This window comes from Coenobita brevimanus, chromosome 44 (genome assembly GCF_032717465.1).
Source record: "Coenobita brevimanus isolate Jiangsu-jjx chromosome 44, ASM3271746v2, whole genome shotgun sequence".
Lineage (NCBI taxonomy): Eukaryota > Metazoa > Arthropoda > Malacostraca > Decapoda > Coenobitidae > Coenobita > Coenobita brevimanus.
The window spans coordinates 49,291,969-49,318,035 of record NC_136997.1 but is presented as its reverse complement, the minus strand read 5'-3'; the positions used below and the strand labels follow the sequence as shown (position 1 = coordinate 49,318,035).

Here is a 26,067-nt window from a genome sequence, read left to right as displayed (position 1 = left end):
AACAGTGTCATCACAAACTGTTCCTCAAACAGTCTGGCATTGCTTGAAGCTGTCACCTTCAACTGGACAACAGACTTTAATCTGGTGTGCAACCCTGCCCTGAGTATGACTTCCCTCCAGCCAGGTTGGATTAAATGGCAAGAAAAACTTATGAATTGCGAGTGTACACGAACATATGATGCAGAATACTAGCTGAAGAAGTAAGCGAACAGAGCTGTGTCAATCTCACCTTCTCTGGAACTTGGATTCTGAGCTCGGTTGTTCCAGAGTTACCGGTCTTGTTGGGGGAGCTCCAGTCAATGTTTTCAAGGTTGCGGCTGGAGTCTGATACCTCACTACTGCGACTCCTCACTGAGCCATACCCGATGTCCTATATGAGGCATAGAGAAAATGATGGTATTATGAAATGTTCAATACTTGGAACAAAGAAGATAATCCAGGAAACCCTCTTTATAAGTAGTCTTTCTATGCTTCTGCTGATAACAGCTCCTTAAATCTTATGGTGTATACAATATTTCCATAATTTTTTATTGGTATAAACAGATGATTTTCTTCAACTTAAAAGAGAATAACTTTTTCACTGGGACTGCATAAACTACGAACTTTACTTTGGATAATACTAAATAGTTTCATTCCACTGTGCTGTCCCATACTAAAAACTGGTCAAAATATATAGGCCTACAAGTCAGTACCAAACTCCATATGACAGAAAGAGGATCTAAAATAATATACACATAATAAACCTGTTGGTAAATATCTAAAACCTGCTATGAATTAATCATAAACCTGATGTCCTGAAGAAACTACAGGATTCAAAATTTTTTCTAATATATACTGGAGTAAAAACTGGGGAAAATTTCACATTAGTATTTGTAATGTTATCAAAGCTCCCACTGCATGAAGTGCAATATCTCAAAAAAGCTACAGGTTCTTGATTCCAGACATAAAATACAAACACAAACAACAAAAATACAAGCCATTAACTTACAGACAGCCAATCCTTGGTTAGCAAAAAAGCAAGTCAGAATAGAGTGAGACACAATAAAATATGGCTCATGAAGGCTTTGCAAAACTATCAATGTGGTCAGAAAAGTGACGTGATAATCAGGTGGTCACATCAAGTGTCTGTGGGTTCAAACATGCAGAGTAATTAGCTTGACATGCTAAGCGCCACATCACAGTGAAGTCACAAGAGGTAGCACTCTGAATCAAGCTGTCCAACTGCAGAGGCCAAGTAAAAGTTGAAAAACATTCTTGTTCATAATGCTATGTTCTAGGCATTTCATTTTTCACTGTTGGGTACATTATATCTAGCAGTGAAAAACAATGCTCAGAATATGACTCAATGATACGGGATGTCTGTCTTCCAACTCTTACCCCAACCTACACAATCAAACAATTTTCATCAGAATATGTCCATTTCTAATCTTGGTGTGACAGGGCCTTAAAACCATGAAAGCTTTCAAAAACTGAAAATATATATACAGGAAAGAGTGAAACAGATCTTGTTCATGGCTAAATAAAAGTCAAGCCATTGCCCGTGAAAATATTGATCACATAAGAGTTTACACCAAAATATTTCAACACTGGCTGAACTTAACCCTTTTGCTGTTACTGATACACATATTTTATTCAAGCTAACACCAGATCACTTCTGTTCAGATGCTGAGATTTTTAGCAATCTCAAGTTTTGTATATATCACCATAAACCCTCCGACTGTTAAAATTATCATAAGCTGAAACAAAAGTCTGGTTTTAGCCTTAATAATAAACCAACTGCTTCCATAACAGTGAAAGAATTTAGATCAATATATATAAAGCCTACTGCCATACCCTATAAAGGGTGGCCCTGACAACAGTAGTGTCATAATTTAAAGTTCACTGATACTGTACTTTTCTGCCAACTGTGGGAATGAAAGGTGTTACATGCAAATTTTTCCTGATGGTAATATGAAACACATAATGAAGGGGCATCAGAAAGATGGAAACTCTCTGATATCCGAGGAGGAATGAAAAATATAGACGGCAGGATATGATGCTGACAAGGGATAGTTGGTGAACTTATACTTGTGGTTCTTTTGCTCTCTCAACTTCTTGTTCTCAGATATTCATTTACCAGCTCTTGCCATCTTCTTTTAAGGTCCCCACATTGCCTCCTACCTTCACACTCACTTAAATATAACCACTGCTCTATACTATTCATACCCATCCTCACTGTGTGATCATACCATCGTACACTACTTTTTCATCATTTGGCCAACAAACTTTCTTACAGTGCATCTTTCATAAAACTATCTTACCACATCCAGACTATACAGTTCACACTCCCTAACAAACTCATTTCTACTACTCTCAATACTTATACTGTATTAATGTGGCTATTAAAACACCACATAGTCCTCTGGCAGCCTCAGTATTCACTTCTTTGCTTGTATTGAAACTTTTATAGCACCAATCACTTAACTTCACTGAGCTATTCTTCACTCAAATAAATCTGACACACACATATCATTCCTTTCTATCACAAGGCCAATATACTAAGAAAACATCCACTTATTCAAATCTCTCTCTCTGTTCTCCTATGTATTCTATTATGTCACCTTCTCTACTCATGACCATCACTTTATTGGTATCTACACATGATACAACTCAAGGCTGTCCTGTTGCATCTTTAGCCATCTTTTCTTTTGGATGGGTTGCTAGTCCAGCTCAAAACCAGTTTAAAAACTCTGTGATAGTACCTTGAATCAAGTAGGTGAAACATATGCTACATAGGTGGAGGGGGGGGGATGTGTGTATCGGTGGGCTGAAAATTACCTCAAAATTAGCTCAGTTTATGTGGCAATGCACCTTGCCTATGAGTATTAACATACTGTATAATAGTATTAGAGCTTACAGTCACAGCCCACTTTTATAGTAGTAGCATACTTCTCATAAGTTAGTTCTGAAACTCACCTGTGCCACAAAATTATACTTCATGCTAAGAGAACGACTAGTAGTGATAAGCTTTGCGTGAAAAGCTGAAGAGAATATTAGTTTATGAGAAAAATCTAAATCTGAGCTGAAAGATCTGCAGCAGTTAGTATATACAACTTTCAATATCAGTCTTAAAACTGCTGAACTCCTTTGCAAGCATGCTTCTCAAAGAAGTGATCTCCTTTTAATGTCTTCAATCTGATGATGTACAGCTTAGTTTAGGCTTGCCGTCTCCAGATGAGTCTATTCCACTTCAGTAAGATTTTCTAAATTGGAGGGAATAGCTTTCATAAATACCTTCATTAAGAAAGTGCTAAACAGAATCACCTGCAGTGAGCACAAATAATAATTAAGAATACATCATCAGACTGATTGGGTTAAAACAAAATTACTCCATGGTCAACAAAAGCCAAACGACTTACATCATCTGCCATGATGGAGCTAAACTCTGAGGCATCATCCTGGCCGAGCAGTTCTGTTGGATTGTCGCTCACTCCACTCAAGTTGCTGACGTTGCTGGCTGTCCGCTGCAACAAACAAAAACAACTGAATGAAGGTAAGTATGTCATAATAATAAAATATATCAATTAATAGGTAAACAGTGTACTGTACAGTGAATGAAAAATGAAAACCCATCAGCAGTGAGAAGACAAAACCCAAGAGAGTATTGTATTTAAAATGGGTTATTATGACTGCTGGTCATTAATACAGTATATCTACCTTTATCCATCTCTCTCTCTTGCCAGACACCATAACCTTGTAATAGGTGGCCACAGATGAATTGCCTCCATGTTGCCCAGTCCTATGCCTTCAGGGTGCCTTTTCTACACGTCACACCTTCCAACCACATCCCTCATTCTGTTCATAATATATTGTTCCTCTACATTCCCACTGCCATACTGTCTCCTCTGTCTATCTTACTATTCTCTTCTTTTAGCCCCATCACTTGGAGATTGCATTCCTTATTTCATTTTTGTTACTGACAGACAATTACATTTAGCTTAAGTGTCCCCTAGCAGTGAAAGAGTTGGCAAAGGCTGTATCTAACTCTTCCAGTTCTAAAGTCTCTCTTAAACAAAAAACTGTGTTATTTGGAGATTGCAAGCATATACACAGTGCATAAATGAGGTCACAGTAGTGCTGTGATTAAACTGCCTATCCATTTTGTTCTCTCCATTACCTTCTCTCTGATGTAATCTTAGTCAATGCAGTCTTTCTTTCATGTGATATCTGTGTCAAATCTTATATCTCAACTGATCCTCTCCCATCAGTCTGTCTACAGCCAGATACCTTAATCTCAGAGGGAGTGGACACAAACAAATTATCTCCAAGTCACTGTGTTCTCCACCTTCAAACTACCCACCCTCCAAGCCACACCATCCTCATTCACATACCACTCCAGGCCATTCCTGCGCCTCATCCTTGGTCTCACCCTCCTTCTCTGCAGCTCTCTCATAATCCTCCTCTCTTTTTTTTTTTTTTCTTCATTTTTCTCCCTCACCTGCAATAAAACTTGACAAATTCATTCCCAGGTAGAAATCAAAGCTAAAGTCCTGTGGGATATCAGTACAATACTTAATTACTCAGCCAGTATGAGACTCCCTTTAACTTCTAGACCATGATGGTCATCATACAATTCCCTCTCCTATAATCTCACAACCTCCACCCTGTCCAGGTACAGTTGACCCCAGCTGTTTGCAGGGGTTACTTATCAGACCACTCTGTGAATGGGTGAAACTGAAATCCGAAAAATAATCCATACCATCCATAAAAATCATTGGTTTCACCATTTTAACTATTCCCATTACCTACAGACCCACCATTAAACCTGTAAATGCATTTTATTGCACATTACTGCTTCCTAAAATGGCAGTACAGGATGATACACGTCTTTCTGGGTACAGCATCACAAATGGCCTTCTCATTTTTCTTGTTGTAATGCATCATGCTCTCATTCAAACTAAAATATTGCCTGACAGCCGCAAACAACTGCCCCTCACACACCATGTTCAGCTGTTTCACTTTATCTTCCACTGACATCACTATCTCTGCCACTTAGGTTCCCTAGCAGCAGATGCACCCTGAGCAGTATGCTTAAGACCCATTTTTCACAGGGGTAAAGAACAGAGTTGATTAACAAAGCTATAATAACATGCAGAACACACACAGATGCACAACCCATTAGATGACCTGAGAGAGAATGAGCACGGTGGCATATGACAGGGTCCCCACTTTGAACTGCCAATAGGACATTGAAGAAAGAATACACGTTAACTGATGCGGTAATAAGGAATGCTACCCTAGAAGCCAATCACAAGCAAGATCTCATTGTGAGAAAAGAGTGGGAAATTTGTGTTGCGAAACTCTGAGTGTTGTAGAGTGCTGATGCCCTGTAATGAACAGCACATACCTACATCATACAAGGTAACTACATGGTTTAACTGTATAGGACAGTATACCTCATGGAAAGTCACTTAGGAACCACTAGAAACAACTGAAGCTCTGCAAAAAGCAGGCTTTATCTTCCTGTGAATTTTTAAAATACTTTCCCAGAAATCTGCAAATATGTGAACCCGCGAATGGCGAACCCACAAATATTGGGGGTTGACTGTATTTGTTTTTATTACCTCTAGTGCTTCATAATAACTACTCCTGTGTATGTTCATTCTTCCACTCACTCCTGTCTCATTTACACCTACCTCCTACCAATTGTTGTCTTCTTTCATATTCATCCGGAATATGAGATGCTTAGAATTTTAAGCATACAAGCAACATATTCAAAAGCAGAAAAGTTTTTTTTCCTATATTCTAAATCTGAATTTCAATTTATAGCATATCTGGTGCTCATCTGCTTTCCCTTCTAAGCACTTCCTGTATCCAGCCAGCCTTACCTTATGAGCATTTCTGCCCTTCACGCGTGCTAGTTCCTCTTCAAGAGTTTCACTCTTCTGCTCAAGACGGTTGAACTCCTTCAGCAGTCGTTGATATGCAGCCTTTTCCTCTGAGTTCTCCATAATTAACTGTTGCTTCTCTGCTTCAAACTTGCGTTTCAGGAACGCTAATTAATGGAGCGAGAAAAATTATTATATACCTACTGAAGTTTATACAGTACAGTACATACATACATATACAGTATATATAATGAAAGTCAGTGTTTCATACTTGCATGAGTCAGATTTTTTTATTAGATGGTCTCTCTCCAAGATGCATCCTCTCCCTCAGCATCCCTGTTTTTTCATAGGTCTTTTATCCTTTCTCAGCTCAGCAAATCATCCCACATTTTCCTTAGTCTGCCAGTACAAAGTCCCCCTGCCACATTCTGATTTGTACAATACTTCATAAAAAATGCTAAAAAATTATAGTATATCCAACTGCCAAAAGATTTTAAATTATTTATATGCTGCATATTACCACACTAATGCAGTCAAATACCCACATATTACTGTATCTTATTTTTACACATAATGTTCAGCCACACAATGTCATGCTGCATTGCATATCTATCTCACTGTCTGAATTTCAGTAAACTCATATCAGCAGAAAGTATCACCTTTAACAACTGAAATATTATTACACAAAATGCACAATTTCTCCTTAATCTGAAAAAGGTTCTTTCACTTTAAATAAGGGCAAAACCTCAAAACATCTAGCCACTATGGACTCATCACCTGCACTAATCATGTCATTTTAGTAAAAGTGCTCATCAACATACTCCATTGTCAATCCCTAACATCAATCTCTTCCAATCATATCTGAACTACGTAATTCCTTTTGCACATGATGCACTCATAAATGGCCGCATCTTGGTGCTACAAAAGCCTTGATACAGAAAAGGGCAATGAGCACTGCATACACGCTGCAAGAATGGTTTGCAGGGCTCATAGGAGCCATATTGCTGAATGGGTCTGAGACACAGGCATGGAATGAGTATGAAAGGCTAAGAATGAGAACAGTGGAAATGGAACTTGTGAGGAATTTTAAGTTGTTTGCAATTGTTGGATAAGATTAAAAACACAGGGTTCATGAAACATAAAAAGTAATGAAGTCCATCAGTCAAAAGGTTGAAGAGTGTGTGTTTAACCTTTTAGCTGTGACATGGGTAAACTCACACATGTGCACATGCATGCAAGCATGTACAACTGTACAAAAAAGTTGTGCTAAACAATAAGACAAACAACGATGGTTTAGGAAAACCAGGCAGAGGGCTAGGACACTGTTGGTACCCCTGCATATCCAACAATGTTGGTTATGCACTGGATACAAGAGGCATTTCCTGTGTTTGAGGTAATAAATGCACTGATATGGATGTATCAACCCTTCGGAAACAGTAGCCGTCGTAGCGTTCATTCACGTATTTTTCAGACCCCTGAGTAACGATAGTTTTTTGTACACCTGTATACACACACACACACATACATGATTGGAGCCGGAAGTGGGAAATGAAATTTGATGTAAAGAAATGTAAAATATTGGAAATGGGTGAAAGTACCAGGAGGCCATCAATGAATTATTTGTTGGGTAATGAATTAATCCCTAAAATGAGAGAAGAGACTGACTTAGGAGTGCTGGTCCAAGATAGTTTGTCACCTGAAAAGCACATTAATAAGATAGTTAGAGATACTTATAAACTCCTGACTAACATAAGAGTAGCATTTCATTATATGGATGAGGAGATGATGAAAAAATTGATAGTGCCCATGATCCGCCCCAGGTTAGAATATGCAGCAGTAGTGTGGTCCCCACACAAAAAGAAAGATATAAACAAGATTGAGAGAATACAAAGAACAGCAACCAAAATGGTCCCCAGTCTGGCAGACCTATCATACAGAGAGAGGCTGGAAAAACTGGATTTGCCTTCCTTAGAGGAAAGGAGAAAGCGGGGAGACATGATTGCAGTGTTCGGGACCATGGTGGGAGTAGATAAAATTGACCGAGAAGATCTGTTTTTATGGAATAAGAGAGCAACAAGAGGACACAAAATGAAATTGAAAAAGTCAAGCTGCTTGAAGGATATCAAGAAATATAGCTTTCCTTACAGAAGTATAGATTTATGGAATAGCCTGGACAAAGAGAACATCCAGTCTAAAAACTTACAACGAGTTTAAAGCTAAATTTGATTTACTGAGTAACAGCGATGGGAACCCACGAGCATAGCATATTTCGTGTGTATCTCAATTAGGTATATATACAGTATTGGGTAAATACATAAGTATTTGGAACGACTCAGACAAAAAGGTGGTACAGGAGAAAAACATTCATGTGTGTAAAAGTAAACTAGATAAATGTGGATATGGAGACAGGACAACATGAGCATCGCTCAATTCCTGTATACTACAAATAGGTAAATACAATTAGGTAAATACACACACACACACACACACACACACAACCATGGACAAACAAGTTCTTGACTGCAACATGCAGGTATATTCCACAACCATCATGTCATTTCATACACTGATATCTAACACTTTCCAAGAACTGGTGGGGAATGGGTGCTCTTGCTCCATGTATAAGTCTGGAGGTCGCAGGAACTATAATAGGAAATGGCATGATGCACCACATGAATGTTGACAGTGAGGAGACAGAATAATGAAAGAATGGATGAAATTTGTATGATGACGTATATGACCAGAACTGCACACTCTGCGAAAAGGCCAACAATGATGGCTACAATGACAGATGACAATGAGAGTAATGATGATAATGATTAAGAAGAGAAAATTAATATCACTACAAACCTTCTGCTTCTTTATTTGCTTCCTGCTTTTTGGCCTCCTCTAGTGCATCAGAAAGATTTTTTATTTCCTCATCACGACGCTCCGCCAGTTCCCTGTTCTCTTTTTCTGCACGTTCTTTCTCAGTAAGTACATCCATCTTCTCCCCACGTTCCAGCTGTGGCAGTGTGATTTGTGTTAGTATATTAAAAGAATCTCAATGATAAATTTTTATATGATTTGCAGAATATATATTCATTCATTTATTTCTTGATGGAAGATTAAAGTTGTTTATTTGTAAGCACAGGTGTAGTGTGGCATTTCAGTATAAAAAGTATTAGTTACAGAATACACTAAATATTCAGGCATTCTTATCATCACACAGGACAAACTACTAAATAAACAGTAATTCTAAGGGTGTTCTATTATCAAAAATTAAGGAAAATATATGACAAATTTTTTTACTCTCGTTACTATACAGACACGAAATACTGTATTGTGAGGGTGCAGAAAGAGATATATATAGTACTGTATTAAGAACATGTGGTTGATACCTGACTGACCATTGAGTCAAGTCATCAAATGAAAAACTATAGGCAGAAGCATAATTTAGAACACCTCATGACATAACATGAGGACAGCAAATATAAGGAATCTGGAATATCTCCCAGATTCATAATGATGACTGCCTGTACACTTTAAGGAATTGGCTACTTCTGTAAAATTACTGCCATGTATCCACTCACCTCAACTTGTTCAGTAAGTTTGGCCACTAATGCCTCCAGTTCAATTACTCTGCTGTTGCTATTCTTAAGCTGGACTTCCACTCCTTTCATATGGTCCTTCAATGTTGTTATCTCTTCCTTGTATCCGGGGATGCAATGGTTCTCCGATTTCTAAAAAAATGCAAGGGAAGAGAAAAATAGTTAATCATCATCATCATTATCATTATCATCATCACCACCATCATCATCACTCTGACCTCCTTTTCCATCCTAGAGTGAGGTGAGGAAGGGTCCAGAGAAAGTACCTAAGAGAACAACATATTAACTTGAGCTTGCCCAATGGGCTGGGCTACATTCCCATTCATTTACCATTCAAGCCCCTGGAATCCCAGTTAATACAGTGCAAAAGCACAGCTCTTCCTTTTCCACCCACTCAGCCATCTATCATCCAATCCTTTACTGCCTCCTGGTCACCTAGTCCAGACACTTAGGGCAAGTGTGATCAGCTGGCTGCCCCCAAGTGGCAAAAATGTCACCAATACAGCCCACTCACCCTCCCTTCAGATTCAACCTATTATTGGCCAAACATATTAACCAACCAAACCACAACATGTTCATACATAACATACATAAAAATGATGGAATGGTTCCTTGTACGGAATTCCCATATTAGGGTTGGCCATGGTACAGTTAACGTATTCTATGGCCTGGAAGCTGATCCATCCATCCATCCAACCACTATCCAATCCTACATTGCCCCATGAGGAGTGTAGGAGCCTGGGGCTAGGCAGTTGGTCCCGACATGGAAGCTGATCATCCAATTAAAACAAAACTGTCTCTGTATGAAGAGTGCTAAGTTATTCAAATGAAATAAAAACATTAATACATGTGGTTCATGATAATGGATCCCAACACACAAGGCTGAGCAACTTACACCACAATTCTTTTAATGATATCTTCTTTAGATGTGCTTATTATTATTATTATTAATATTTTTTTTAATCATCAGCACACTACTTATTAAATATTCTCTGGTTTCTTTACTATGTAAAACATGACTGCTCCTTCATCAGTTCTCCCTGTTTCAGCTGTAGTGAGATGACCTTGTTCCCTAAGCCCTTTTTAAGTTTCCTCCAGTGTGTAGATCTTTGTTTTTATGTAATTAACATATGACTATTTACTGTTTTCTTCGTATGAAAACATAACTACCCCTTCACCAGATCCAGTGTCTGCTATAATGAGATGATTTTAATCTCTAAATCCTTGCTGACTTTTTTTTTTTTTTCCCTAAAGTTAACCATCAGTTTTAGGAAATCATCACCAACCTACTGTATTCAGTTAAGAATTCTCTGATCCTTTTACAAAAAACATAACTGCTTTCTCACCACTTCTTCCAGCTGAGATAATCTTGTTCCCTGAGACCTTGTTTAGTATCTTCTAGTGTAACTTTTTTTTTAAGCATTAAGCATTAGGTAGCTTTCTTGTCCCTTCATAATGAGAAAAACAACTACTTCCTCACCAGTTCTTCCAGTTTCTGTTGTAGTGAAATAATCTTGTTCTCTAAGCCCTTGTTGAGCTTCTTCTGGTGTTCAACAGACTTGGCTTCGATCTTGAGCTTCCGCAACTGTCGGCGAGCAAGGAAGCATCGCACCAGGCCTTGCGCAGTAACCAAACCACGCATGACTCTTCGATATCGCTGCCGGGCCAGCCAAGTTCGAACATGCTTCTGGATGATCGTAGCCTGATGGAGGGATCATGAACGTTAGAGATGGTAAGAATTATTTTCTTTCTTTAAGAAATATCAGTGAGGCTGGATGAGGAGGGAATGGAAAATGCGAGTGCATTTAAGTACTTGGGTAGTGTGATGAGTAAGGATGGAAGTTTTTAGGTTGAAGTGCTTGAAAGGGTACAACAAGAAAGAAAGGCTGCTGGTTCCTTGAAAGCAACAATAAGAAACTGGGAAGTGGGCATGGAAGTGAAAAAGTTACTACATGACAATATTGTGATACCAACTCTAACGTATGGAAGTGTAGCCTGGACGTTGTTGGAGGGACAGAAGTCAAGAGTGAGAGCAGTGGAAATGAATTATTTAAGAGGAGCATGTGGAGTCACATGGAGAGACAAGCTGACGAAAGAGGAAGTGAAGGATCGTTGTGGTGTGGATGAGGATGTGATGGGAAGTGTTAAGAGAAACACATTGAGGTGGTTTAGCCATATGGAGAGGATGGATAGAGACTAATGAGCAGAGTGTATGTAAGTGAGGTGGACAGTGGGAGAGGGTAGGGGAGGCCAAGGATGAGATGGAGGGATGGAGTGGAGAGGTACTGTATATGAGAGATGAGGGTATGAGCTGGAAGCAGGGCAGGGAAATGGCAGGGAACAGGGTGACATGGAGGCAATTTGTTTGTGACCACCCCTTACAGGATTAAGGCATCTGGCAATAGATAGATAGATAGACAGAACTTCTAGGATGAACAGAGTCATCAGAAGACACCAAGAATAAAATAAACACAAAAGCAGTGTTCCTGATTAAGGAAGTTAGACTTTTTTTTTTTTAGTAGAAACAGTAAGGAATTTTTTTTCCCATAAGTCCTTGCCTAAATAAAGTCATAAGGACAAGCCATGACATAAATGAAACATAATGTTCCTGGGTTCAATGGGTTGATATTCATGGCACTGACTATACATACCCGGTAGGCTGGTATCTCTGTCTGGTACAACTGCCTCAAGCATAGTCTAAGAGGTTTATTAAGGCTAAATCTAATTCCTTTATTTCAAAATGTCTACTCCAAGCTAAATAAAATCAAGACAGGAAGAATGAAATTAAAATGATGCCCCCCCAAATGAATGGGTTAATCACTGCAGTTACCATACACTATAGGGTTTAGTAAGAATATCTAACACCTCTATCATAAAAAGTCTAGCTTTAACTGAACTGGAGACATCAAGAATTGTTCAAGAAAGATGTCCCCGAGCTGAATGGACAGATACTCACCGCCCTAACTCTACGCATATGCTGGTATCTTTGCCTGGCCCAGCCACCCCGTGCATGAGCTTGCAGTTGTGTGACTATATACACCAGCCGACGGTACTGGACACGCTTCACCCACCCTCGAACACAAGCCTGGATTTTGATGGCTGCTGCTGTCTGTCGCATGTGGTGTACACGTCTGGTGAAGGAGGAGGAAAACTTACTGTATATCCAATATAAATGTGTGGGTATTTGCAAATGTGATGTGTGGGTATATGTAAATGTGTATGCCTACATGTCTGTGTAGAGTTACACAACAATAAATGTTGATGGGAATTTCAGATGAGTAAATACGATGTCTGTCCAAAAGAAACCAAACTTTTCAAATAACACACCAACTACCCGGCATAGTGTGACTGTGACGGCAGCACTGTGTAGTGGTGACTTTAAGATTTAGTATGTTAGTCTTTCTATTTCTCATATCTTTTCTGTCACTTTTTATTACTGTTCTTTCCTTTTCAAGTGGCTTTAAATTGAGCAACAAGCCTAATGGTTTCCAGTAAGCCAGGAAACCATTTACAGCACTGGGTGGTAAACATATAACCAACCCATATGTGTTCCCTATGTGTCAACAAGTGGGTTGGTGCAGGATTAGTATCCCTCCCTGTAAAGCAACTAACTCAAACACAAACAGCCACCCTTAACGGGATCATGGCATATGGCTATAGACAGAGATAGATAGATCTGTGGTTAATAAAAGAGCAACTTACCTTACTGTTTAAAATCAATGGTCAATGGGACTACTTAAAGACAAAATTAAAGGATATATCTTTACAAGCTCTTCTGAAACTATACTCCATTAAAGAGAAAGACACTATGATACCTCCTAAATACAGTATCATGAAACAACTGATTTTAAAAATGATGACATTAACTGAACAATACATGCATTACACTGCTAGTGAAGCTATGCCCCTGTGATGAAAACTGTAATCATCATCATCATCCTGACCTTTCTCCGAACAAAGGTTGGGGTGAGGTTTAAAATAAAGTATTCAGTGAGGGAGGGGATGGGAAATCAGGTCATTCGTAAAGCAAGTGAAGTTTCTCTACCTAACCTAATACTGTATCTCTAAACTTAATCCATGCAAATGTCCTGGCAATTCCTACAGAAAACAGGAACATATGAACCCTGTACAGCTCCTTGAATGGATTTAAACCAGTTTAATCTGCAGTGACCTCCAAACTTAGTTCATACAGACATCCTTGCAAAATCTTCATGAAGCTGAAAAATGATGAATTCTGAGCTAAAACTTGAGAGGAATAAGCCCAGTTCTTGTAATCTTAGGAAACACAGCCTAATCTGCCTCCATCCTCTATTTTTTTACCCATACACTCTTCACTTTAATTTGGCCTAAATCAGCCATCTCATCATCTTAAATGGTGAGTTGTAACAAGAGATAAAAAACAGAAGATGGTGTAGCTACAAAGAAGTACTATGGAATGGATGAAGACCTGTAGTACTATCCCAACCTGCCACTATCTATGGGAAATAGATTGCAAAAAGACAAAACTTTCTGCCAAGTTAGGGGACATGAACTACAGGCAGAAATTTATAAGTCCCTTCCTTACCTTCGCCCTGCCATGCCTCTTGCATATCGCTGGATGGTGATAGCTGCTTGCCGCATTGTCTGGTAACGCTTCCTGTGAATGAACATACGCACATTCTTCTGGATCATGATTCCACATGCTGAGAGGCGATCAGCACGCAATTTCTCCATGTATGCCACCTGGCCTGCACGGAAAAATATCTTCGTGCGCCCAAACTTGAACTTGTCTTCATCCTATGGTAGAAAGAAAGAGGACAAATAATTTTCTTTTATATACAGTACAACCATTACCATCATCATCATCATGACCCTTTTTCTCACAAAAAGATGTTCAGGTAGGACCCAAACAGAAAGAAACAAAGTAAGGAAGTAAACGAACTAATAACAATATGCCAAGCAATGGGCCAAACAACAACTGACACATCACTTACCCCTTAAATCATACCTCTAACTAAAGGTCTACTCATGTGCATATATTTTTTTTTTAAGATGTACTACACAAACTTGACTCTATATGTGAAGCTACAGAATGTGGTGAATGTTTCTGGAGTATCAGATACAGCCAGGATTCCAGGGACTTGAAAGATGAGTGAATGGAAGTGTGGCCGCATCTGACTGGGCAAACTTGGCTGTTTGGATGTTGCTACTCCTCACCTTGCCCTAGGGTGGGAAAGGAGGTCTGGATGATGATAATGATGAATGACTTCACAAACACCTCCATGATAGTCATTCCACCAACTATAAAGTTAAAAAAGTATGGGGTGCCAAACCCTTGTCAAGTGTTCTCTCTGCATACTGTACTTTATTCAACTGATCTGATCCTTCGTCAGTTCCTTAGCTTCATTAACTTTCATATATCACTTTCTTATACATCTATTTACCATATTCATGATGTTGGCCTATCAGACCTTCTCCCACCTTCAGATTCACTCACATACTCCCGTTTCATCAATCTATCCATATTCACTCATTCCATATGACTATATCATCAAACCAGTCTCTTCTACCCAATTATCAACAAATTTCCTTACTCAGCATCTTTCATGAATCATCATATTTTTTATCCCACGCACTCTATACGCTTTACATGTATTCTTCAATAGTTCCATTTCCACTGCCCTTACTCCTGACTTCCTGCTGATACCAAACCAAAATCTCATGCTCAATGTTAACATGGATTAATATGGGTGCTAACATACCTTTATGCAAACACACTGTATTTTAGTGCAAACTAGAAATGGAGATATTATAAGAATGTTATTCAAAAAACTTACTGTTACATATTTCATGACTATCTGTTTGTTGTGTACCTATTTACTGTCTGACACTGCATTCAGCAAAAGGATCTCCAGGTGTTTCTCTCCCCAATGATTAACAACCTCTCTTCCCATAGCATATCAGCTGCACTTACATACTTTTGCAAATGAGCTCTCCATCTCATTCTAGGTTCTCCTTCCATCCATCTTACTCTCATTTACAGTAAATCCTTGTGTTATACAGTCTTTCTTGCAAAGATGTTTACGATATGATAGCTTATTACAGTTCCACTTCTCCCTACACAGCTGAAATAGCAACTGTCCCTGATTTACAGCAAGAACTGTGTGAAAAATGGCTATAATATTTTTAAAGAAATCCTTGACATATAATGATAATTTACTGCACTTTTCATGACCTGCAAAATATAAGCCAGAAAGAAAAGGCACTTACACTGATCATGTTGCCAATAATTTTCTCACAAGTTACTTTCATGTCACTCCTCTTGATGTCTCGTGATTTACACAACACCCGATACCGCTGGAAGAACTCGTTATATGTCCACCTGTAGAGAGAAGAATGGTGCTGAAGAAGGTTGCTTTCATGTGTGTGCAATGCTACTGCTCAATTATAAAAATGTACCATACCTTAACTCCCTCCCTATCCCCAAAATGGAGGATGGTGGACTGGAGAGAAAGAGAGAGAGAGAGAGAAAAGTAGGGGAAATTCACTCTGCCATCCACTGGGTTCCCATCCAGATGAACCTGGGGCCACAAAATTAACAACGACAACAAGGAGAGAAAAAAAAAAGTGCTTTGAGGGTCACATACATTACATTTTAAGCCTTTTATTACTGTGATGTATTCTTTTAGTTTATTCTTGTTACAATCATGTGGTTTTTATTTAATACAGGTATAGGAGAACTCCAAGGCATTCAGAAGATTAATGAACACTGCATTTAATTACACTGGGTTGGAAAATCTCTGAAGCTAAATAAAACTATTGGGTCAGGGCAAGAATATATTGGGAATCACATTCTGAGTCTTGAGAGGTAAACATCTGATGAAAAAACAAAGTGACACATTACTGTCAAAAAAAGATAGTAACTTAGGATAAAATATGCTCCAGTCATAAAAATACGCTATGAAAAAGATGAAGAGTCACAGAACTGTCTTACTCTGCCATCAAGCTGTGAGAAATAAACTGTACCCATGGACAAAAATCCCAGCTAAGTTAAGGAGAATGAACTATAGTGTGGCCTTTTATGATGGCACAGTACTGACCTTGATGGGTAACCTGCCGCACTGATCCGCACCGTCTCCAGGACACCACAGGCTCGCAGCTGTTGGATGGCCCGAGTTGGGTCAAAAGTGAAGGCCATCTTGTCATCATTAGGCTTGATACACCGCACATAGTGAGGTGTTGTTGAGTTAAGTGTCACTGTCAGTAGGTTGAGGGAATCCCGGAACTGCGATCCAACCTACCGTGAAAAGAATTAAATTTGTATAAATATTATCAAATCACATCAAATCCAATGGCACCATGCTTCCTCTCAAGGTACCCCATACTGACGTTGGCCACAGTACAGGTGATGTTTCATATGGGCTAGATGGTATAATTAAATGCAAAACCAGCTAGCTATTTCAAAACAGTTGCTAAACACCCTTAGGAGGAAAGAATCTAAGATGTGTAATAATATTTACAACAATGTGAGTGCTGGCTTGGATTAGGACTCTATTTACTTGTAGCTGAGATTCCTGTCTAATGACCACACTTGAAGCCACGTTTCACTTACTCTTATACAGAATCTCCTCAGATCAATGGTTGCCAACCACCTACTACCTACTGAACACATCTTACCACATCTCCCAATTCTTCATTATTTGTCATGAGATGTGTTCTTATTACAGAGTATTCATAGCAATTTCCTAACCACGGTTGTACTCACAGTCTGCTTCATCTGCTTAGACTTGGAGGGTGCGGGTGCTGTGGGCAGGACCTTCACCTTGGTGGGTGCCGCCTTCTGCTTCCTCTCCGTAAATAATGAGTGAACCAGTGGGGTCTGTTCAAGCCAGAAAAAACATCATGCAGTGGGATAATGGCAGGGTTGTTTGGGGTGCTATAGGGTAAAACTGAAAGGTGAGATAATATAAATGAGTATGACCAGGTTCAATGGGGTTCCAGAGTAATGGCAGGGTTGATTGGGGTGGTATTGGCTAAAAACAATAGGTCAGGCAAGATGGAGTATGAGGGGGTTGGATGGGGAGAACTGGGATAATATAGGATATAAACATAAAAGCATCAACAATTGTTTTATTATAATAAGTGAAACATGAGGTCAGTTCAAGCCAGAAAAAGGCATGGTGACTGGTTTTCTCCCAGTTATATCTGTTATTGTGGCTTTGTCACTGGATATAGCCACAAAAATGTATTTTATCTCACTGGGGCCTGTAATTATGACCAAGATTAAGCACTCATAACTGCTTTAAATTTTCCAGTTAAGTTTGCTTTCTGGGGCATATCATTGGGTAAAGGATAACAGGAGGCTGTGGTGGATATGATGATGGTTTTATGTGGCTGTGGTGGTACTGTATTAATGTGTTATGATTTTAGATAGCTGTGTTTATGTATGTATGTGTTCATATTTTAAGTGGCCCTAAAACTTTCATAACATATCCTCCTTGGCAAGTTCTTCTGCACATCAGACATCAATATCCTCAAGTATGATACTGATGCAAACTGTCAGTATTAAAATGATATACAGTATATAAATACTGGTAATATACAACAGAATGTTACGGTACTGTATAATATGTGAAAAAAATCTCTAATGAAGAGGTACTATGAATCTCCCTATGCCATTCAGAATATGGTTTCCAGTCATGAGGGAATCAGAAGTGTTTTAAATTTTTCATTTAAGTTTGTTACTAAGAGGTATGATGCAAGACATAGCCATAAATTGTAAATAACTTTTTATTTTTCCATTTGGTTTGCTATTGTGGAGTCTATCACCGAAAGATGTTGTAATATCTTTGTACAATTCTACTCCTTAACCCTTTCAATGTGATGGGGTATCATATTTTAGTCAGACTACCACCAGTCAATTTGACTTGACTTGTTGTTCTGACTCCAGGTTCATTTGCATGTGAACCTAATAGACTGCAGACTCATTCATTCATTCATTCATTGCCAGACGCCATGTATCCCAAACGGGATGGCCAAGGCTTAGAGTTAACTGTTTTACAGGGAGGGGCACTAATCCTCCACCAACCCCTGCAGACTCAAACAGCCATTTTTCTGCAGTTCAACATTCTCCATTCTGAAGGAATCGAGGAATGTCTGTATGATAAGGTAGCAAAACCTAATGATCATATCAATGCCACCATGTGAAGGTGTCTCTCTTCAGCACTCTAAACTCAGAGACTTCTAGTAGTGAAGTGCTAATGATGTCGATATCTAATCCTTCCAGTTCAAACTCCCCAGTAAGATCAACTGTCATTTGGGGCGACCAGGAATGACACAAAACAGACATCCTCACAGTGAAGGAATTTATAATTCTAATATAATGATGCCTTTTAAAATTTAATCTGGCCATCACAATATGACTTTGCTCACGTTTCTGCCATAACTTCTCATGGTGTAGAGGCCCAAACCCTTCTTTCTGGCATATTTATATCATCCTGAGCCTTCTCCCCAACTAAAAATAGGGTAAAATAGAATCCAAAAAACTTGGAAAGAGAAAGACAAATATGGGTGAACTATTAATGTATACCTGGTGAAATGCTTCCCACAACCATTCACGCATCATTCAAGCCCACAGAAACAGTAGGTCCACCGCACAGGCCTAACCATCTACACTTTTTTTACAGTCAATCCCATACTACCTCCTTTGGGAAATAGGGGTCCATGGCTAGCTACAACAGTTCACAACACTGAAAAGTATGAGACCAACCTATGCCCCTGTAGTACTCTCACCGTATCACTTCCAGAGGCTTCGACATACTTGCATGCATCACCTTTGGTCACCTAGTGGTGGCTCTCCATGCCCCTCAATCTCTGGTAGTCTCCCTATTCAGTTCCTTATCCCTGACTAAATACTTCTGACTAACTGTAGGACTCAAACCACAGTGAGCGGCCCACAGTCATTTTCCGATGTAAGAGCTCTATGTGGGATGGATTTTTTTACCATATGAACAACTAACTTTATTGTGAAATAAAGACTTACATGACTAGACTTAAGAAGGTTGATCTGCTCCTCAGACACAGTGTCTCTGTTCTTCTCCAGGAACCCAGCAGACTCATAGCCAACCTTGTCAGCAAAGTGCGCGATGATGAAAGACGTGTTGGAGAGACGGGGTTTGCTGAAATGTTCTCGTGATTTACACTTGTCATACAACTTCTCAACCCAGGACTGATCGCTTCCTTTGGGCATCTGGGGATTGTTAAGTACAGTGTAAATTATCTTTTTAGAAATAGGCTTTTCTCTCTTCCTCTACTCTCTGTAACTTTATTTAAAAAAAAAAAAAAAATCCATATATTTTACTGGAAATTCATTAGAATTTTGACTCAGTTGTAAGAAAGCCTAATTTCTAAAATATGCAGTAGTCATAAACACTAACTATGTGGGATAAAGCTTAAATTAAGCATGGCTGATTTCTAATATTAAAGGAAGAATATTACCCACATCATGAAACAGTTTATTTTGTACAGATACAACAGTTTCAGCCTGAACTGGACCCTTCTCACACCTTAAGAGGGTTTGATTTAACTTCAAGAGATGGTATATACAATTCCAGCACCCTACATTGGTACAATAACCATCCGAAGATATATCGGCACTGTGGAATGAGAAGTTCCATGAAGTAACTGATTGTGCCAAAATGAAACCCTACGCTAATGGCGATAAAAATAAAGAATTTTAGAACCATGGTGACTCTGGAGTTCCTCCAGGGGGCACCTCATATTATTTTTATGATGCTTCTAAATAAAGGGACCCTATGGCAAAAAAAAAAAAAAAAAAAAAAAAAAAAAAAATGATAATCTAAACCTCATATTTCTTGGCTTAATGATAATGGCTCATTCAGCATGGACAGCTTCAAATTGAGAAACAAAAACATGAATACAGTACTATGAATACTACTTCCATATTGGGCTGATAGTACACTCACCCGACACTCCTCATCCAGCAGGTCAAGGATACCAAGCTTACTCTCAATAAGGTCGATGCAAGGCTGGTTGTCGTAGAAATTTATGAACTCCCACTCAATCTGCTCCTTTACATACTCCTCCTGCTCCAGCTTAAATACATGCTAAATGAGAGACAAAAAAAAAAGACTTGAGTCAATAATTGTCTTCAAATCTGGAAAAGTGGGGTTTGAAAAATATAACTAAAGAGACACCATCACCATCATCTCTAACACCTTGCTCCCTCCCAGGAACTGCCCAACTGAGGATGGCCATGACAGAACTACCTTCAGGCTACTTTATCCTCCCATAACACTTCTTATTCATTCTCTCCAATCAATATACTGCTCCAGTCTCTTCTTCAAAAACCATACAATGGATGCAATGGATACAATTTTACTCTCAATTTCATTTTCAAACATACTCACTGAATTATGCAAGGGTTGTTCTGGAAGGCTTTGTATCAAAATATGCACAGGTCAGACTTTCCTCTTCCATTTGTATACAAAGCAGTGAAAGCATGTACTGGAAAAACAAACTAAACACACTGCAAATAAAATGGACCCTTTATGGAATTTTGAAACAAGGTGGCTGATGATGAGATGCTGTAGGAAGCTGGTCAGTAGCCTATCATTACATATTCCACATGAAGCATCCTGACATCACAGCTGATGGATACTACAAAATGCCCAATATTCCTTGCCCCACTTGCATAATGGTGAATAGTACTGTTTGCTAAAGACATTTTCTCTCATATCCATAACAGGCATTCTTATTATATGCACACTCACTGGAAAATACATGAATCATACATACACGTCACAAACTATATTTATTTTTTTGGATATCATCCGACTCCCCTTCACCTTCGTAATATATGTATCTTTTTAAATGTGTAGGGCTACAATGAACAACATCATCACACAAAATGAAAGCTGAGTGGAGTTGGTCCTACCTGGTTGAACTGTTGCTGAAGCTTTTCATTGGCGTAATTGATACAGAACTGCTCAAAGCTATTGATTTCAAATGTTTCAAAGCCATAGATATCTAACACACCAATAAATCTGTAATGAAAAAAGATTTAATGTTAATGCTGGAAAAGAAAAAAGTTGAAAATATCAGTCATCATTCATTCATTCACTATCTACTCCAGTGTTGCCCCATGAGAAGTGTAGAAGACTGGGCCTACACAAGTTGGTCCTGACATTTAAGATGAGAATGACCAACCTCACTCATCCCTGAGTGGCATTACGTGAGCAATAAACCCCAACCGCCCCTTGAATATAAACCTACACTGTGGTCAATCCAACTGGAGTGCCCTAATTACTCACTAAACCACCAAAGCACCATAATTTGGTTATATGGTTACCACCCAACATCGTAAATGGTTTCTTGACATACAGAAAATCATTTGGCTTGTCACTCAGTGTAGAGTCACCTGTAGACTGAAGGAAAAGGAAAGAAAGAAGGAAAGAAGGACAAGAGGAAGGAAGGAAAGAAGGAAGGAAGAGATGAAATGGCCAGCACCTGAGAGCAGCACTATATCGAGTGAGTGGATGGTAAGCACCCTCACCTACCACAAAAATATTAGTCATACATTTTGAAAATCCTAACAGACAATCCCTCATATCCACTTTGAGGTGTAATGGCCCAGGGTTAGGTTACTGCAATATATTTAAGGGTAGATAATCTGCCCATTCATCTACCTGCCTACTCCCCTTAGTGGCAATACATGACTGAAAAAGTTCCAGTCAATTGCTGTGGATCATATCTAGGCAGGGTTGCCACTTCAACCAAGGTGTTCTAATCGCCAAACTATGTATGAGTCTCACCGGAATGGTTTGGCAGTAGCTGCAAAGCACTTGTTTATCTGAGTTACGATGTAGTCAAACAGTTTCGCATAGATGTGCTTGGCTAAGGCATCTCTGGAAAATGTGGCCTGAAAAAAAAAAACATTTTAATTACACATCTTATGTTTTGTATCACTTAGCATACTACTGTAAACAGCAAATAGTAATGGAGAATATAACAAATCAAAATTCTATCTATCTATCTATCGATTGCCAGATGCCATAATCCCGTACGGGGTGGCCATTTGACTTTGAGTTATTTGTTTTACGGGGAGGGGCACTAACCCTCCACCAAAATCAAATTAAAAAAAAAATTAAATGATCATGAATTCATGCAAACATATATTATCATCATCATCATCATCATCATCACCTGGCCCTCCTTCCCACCCTAGGGCAGGGTGAGGAGTAGCAATGTCCAGACAGCCCAAATCTGCCCAATCCAATGGGCCACACTTCCTTTCACTCATCATTCAAGCCATAATTAAAATTCAAAAGAACCTCAAGCTTAAGCAGAAGTACAGTATTTCTTGATAAAAAGTAATTCTTAAAGATGCTGATTTTTTTCGTAACCAAAACCCAATAATTTTTCTCTATTGGGAGGTTTTAATAGCATTTATGGCACATGCATATGTTCTCAGCCACCTCCGATCACACTGGAGAAGCCAGAGATAATTAGGTCTTACCAAAGCTGAAAAAAGCATTTGGATTATAAAAACATAATACAGAAAGAAACCATCATATTCAAGGAATTAAGTCAATCAAAACTATCACACGCAGCAAACACTGCCATGCATCTTCTCGAGGAATCCCCACAGTGAGGCTGGCCACAGTACAACTGGTTGTATTTAGGGAATGGAAGCTACACTAAGTGACAAAAGCACCTGATTATTTCCCAATAGTTACAAAAAAAAAAAAAAAAAAAAAAAAAAAAAAAGATACATGTAAAGTAAAAAGATTTGTATCAATATATGTGTCTCAGCCAGGACTTAAAATCTGTTTACTTGTGGCTGAGTTTCTTGCTTAAGAGTGATGACAGTAAAAAAAAAAAAAAAAAAAAAAAAAAAAAAATCAATTTCTGGAAAGAGTTTAAAGTGGTGGACAGACCTCTGTGTATGTCATGGGTTTGGTGAAGACCTCCCGACCACTGACAATCTTGCGGTGACACAACCACATCTTGAGGTCTGATGCCTCGATCCCTAACAGGTCAGCCACAATACGTAATGGCTCATCCTGGCTCTATGGGGTTAAAATAGTGTGCATTAAATCATCATCATCATCATCATCATCATCATCATCATCCATCAACCCAACCCTTATTCCCATCATAAGCTGGGGTAGAGAAGGACCCAGAAAAATGGAAACGGAAGGTATAAAAGCAGGAGAACATCAAAAGCCTGCCTAGTGATATGGGCCACACATTCATTCAGACATCATTCAAATGCTCATAATCCTGGCTTCACCTCATAAACTTAACCCTCTGCATGAAGAAAATCAACTCAGTGTGAAAAATGAGTCCGGAATTAGGTCTTTGTTACTACTGGACAAGGCAGAATACTGTATCTGACATTCTTGAACACCTACAAAAGAACTACAGTACAACCTAGATGGTGTTGTGTGATGGTACATATGAGAAAGTCAAGGATAAAAGTTCATTCAATATTTTGCCCCTTCTAATTTTACTTTTGTCTGCTGACTAACATTTCTATGCTGAAAGGAGTTTGGCATGATTCTCTTCCCAATGAAAATTCTCTTTGCTAAGACACATCAGGGAGGAATGTGATGGATATGACTACTGGGTCATGTAATGGTAGAGGAATAATGGGCAAACTTTTGTCCTTGACAGTACAAGGCTGATTTGTGTTCCCTGAATTAAAGCACAGTTCTGTATCTCCTTTTATATGAAACCCCAAATTATTCATGAAATTAAAAGGGTGCAAATGATACCTGTCCCTAATTTGAGGGCAAACATAAATGAATACCATAATACCTATCTGATCTAACATTAAACTTGGAAAGCTTATTGGTCAATAGAAACTGTAATCATCATCATCATCATCATCATCATCATCATCATCATTATGATCATCATATTTCCCACTAAGAAACAGGTTGACTAAGTGAATGGAATCTGCTATTCTCACATACCAGCAGTGGATGAGTCTGCACTGGCTCCCACCTCAATTATGACATTGCCCAGATGCAGGATACCAGCCAGAATGCAACATATATCATCATCTTCCTATTTCCCACTAAAAAATGGGGTGAACAGGTAAACTGAAATGTCGAAAGGGACCTTACATCAATAGTGGACGAATCTGCATTGGCACCCTCCTCAATTGTAACGTTGCCCAGATGCAAGATACCAGCCAGGACTCGAAACATCTGGTCTTGTGTTTTCTCGTCCATGCCCAGGAGGCTGAGGGCATGACACGTCTCTCCAAAATCCTTGGCATCGTCAACTCCTTCTATAGTTGGGCTGCTGCCTTGGTTGAGGTAGTGGAAGTTGTCCTGGTGGTCTGACATGGGTGATGTAAGAAAGGTTGGGACGATGAAGATGAGGATGGTAATGATGAAAATTTTACTCTGAATTGAACTGTTCATACAGGAATCAGTCTTGATGAATAACAGAAGTAAATATCTTTCTTAAACTAATACATAATAAAAACTGTACTACTGCTTTGAAAAATTAGGGTACTTATGTGATTCTCCTCCCCTCCAACTATAAGCATACTAAGGTGCCACAAAAAATTACATATACTGTATGAGTCTGCCTTTAACAAACACAAATAAAATTTTAAATTGTATGGTAAATGTACCTAGTACGTAATCAATATTTACTATTCCAGTTACTGGGATCTGAAGACTTGAGAGAGATTATTTTTAAAAATTTATTAAGAAAGACTGTACTCTGTAATCAGAATACAGAGCTGATCACAATATTCAATATATTTTAGCTAATCAAAGATCATAAAATGAATTATCAACCTTAAACTTTAACATACATATAAAAAAAAATCAAAGATGGATAAAATAATAAATTTTATTTGTGAATCTGCTACGAAAGATTCACTGAAATTTTAAAATCATTCTACCCTCATTGCAAAAACTGTCATGAAATCATTTTCATTCGACTAAGCCATCAACATTGAGCAAAAAAGAATGGTTGGCTACCTTCTCAATTAATAATTTGCAATTTTATTCTGAGGCATTAAAAGAACTGTGGTAATACGTAATGTGAGTATAGTTAAAAAAATAGTGCTGTCAGCTTCAATCTTTCATTGTTTGAAAGGTTCACTGCTTACTTAAGCCAATACAGTGTACAACAGCATTACAGCAAAGAAATAATCTTACACAAGCCTGCCAAAGCATGAAGAAGGTTAGCTCATGATATACTGCATATACCATAATATTTAACCTAGCACAGTACAGCTGCTGCAATGCAAATCCAGTACTTTCAATAATGTTGTGTAGCACAGATATAAAGCCTGTGGCAGCACACACACTTACACACACACTTACACACACACACACACACACACGCAAACGCATCATACAATGCAGGCAAATAAAAGAAATAGAGGAGAGAAAGGAAAGAAAGTAGAGCAAAGATAAAGGGAAAGTAGAAAGGATATATTGGGAAAACAGAAGGAAAGAAGAAAGGGATGAATAAAATGGATAGAAACAAAATAATAAAAGCATTAACTGATACAGCCTGAAACTGTCACCTTTATTTTCTTCCTGCCACCACTAGGCAATACCATTTAGCTTGGAAAAGCC

The 26,067-nt window shown here is 38.6% G+C and overlaps 1 protein-coding gene across 1 annotated transcript in view; it reads right to left on the bottom strand.

Annotated features, from left to right (window-relative positions):
• The window catches only part of didum (dilute class unconventional myosin), a 144,723-nt gene that overhangs the window by 46,897 nt on the left and 71,759 nt on the right, over nt 1-26,067 (bottom strand). Inside the window, exons 10-26 of the mRNA XM_080271147.1 lie at nt 24,589-24,806; nt 23,395-23,526; nt 22,270-22,376; nt 21,393-21,501; nt 20,422-20,562; nt 19,479-19,685; nt 17,202-17,315; nt 16,537-16,733; nt 15,707-15,818; nt 14,022-14,233; nt 12,414-12,588; nt 10,938-11,159; nt 9,440-9,589; nt 8,718-8,871; nt 5,868-6,034; nt 3,399-3,503; nt 230-370 (exon numbers count right to left, since the gene is read on the bottom strand). Coding sequence (XP_080127273.1) covers nt 230-370; nt 3,399-3,503; nt 5,868-6,034; nt 8,718-8,871; nt 9,440-9,589; nt 10,938-11,159; nt 12,414-12,588; nt 14,022-14,233; nt 15,707-15,818; nt 16,537-16,733; nt 17,202-17,315; nt 19,479-19,685; nt 20,422-20,562; nt 21,393-21,501; nt 22,270-22,376; nt 23,395-23,526; nt 24,589-24,806 — 2,663 coding nt within the window. The remainder of the gene's footprint in view (nt 1-229; nt 371-3,398; nt 3,504-5,867; nt 6,035-8,717; nt 8,872-9,439; nt 9,590-10,937; nt 11,160-12,413; nt 12,589-14,021; nt 14,234-15,706; nt 15,819-16,536; nt 16,734-17,201; nt 17,316-19,478; nt 19,686-20,421; nt 20,563-21,392; nt 21,502-22,269; nt 22,377-23,394; nt 23,527-24,588; nt 24,807-26,067) is intronic.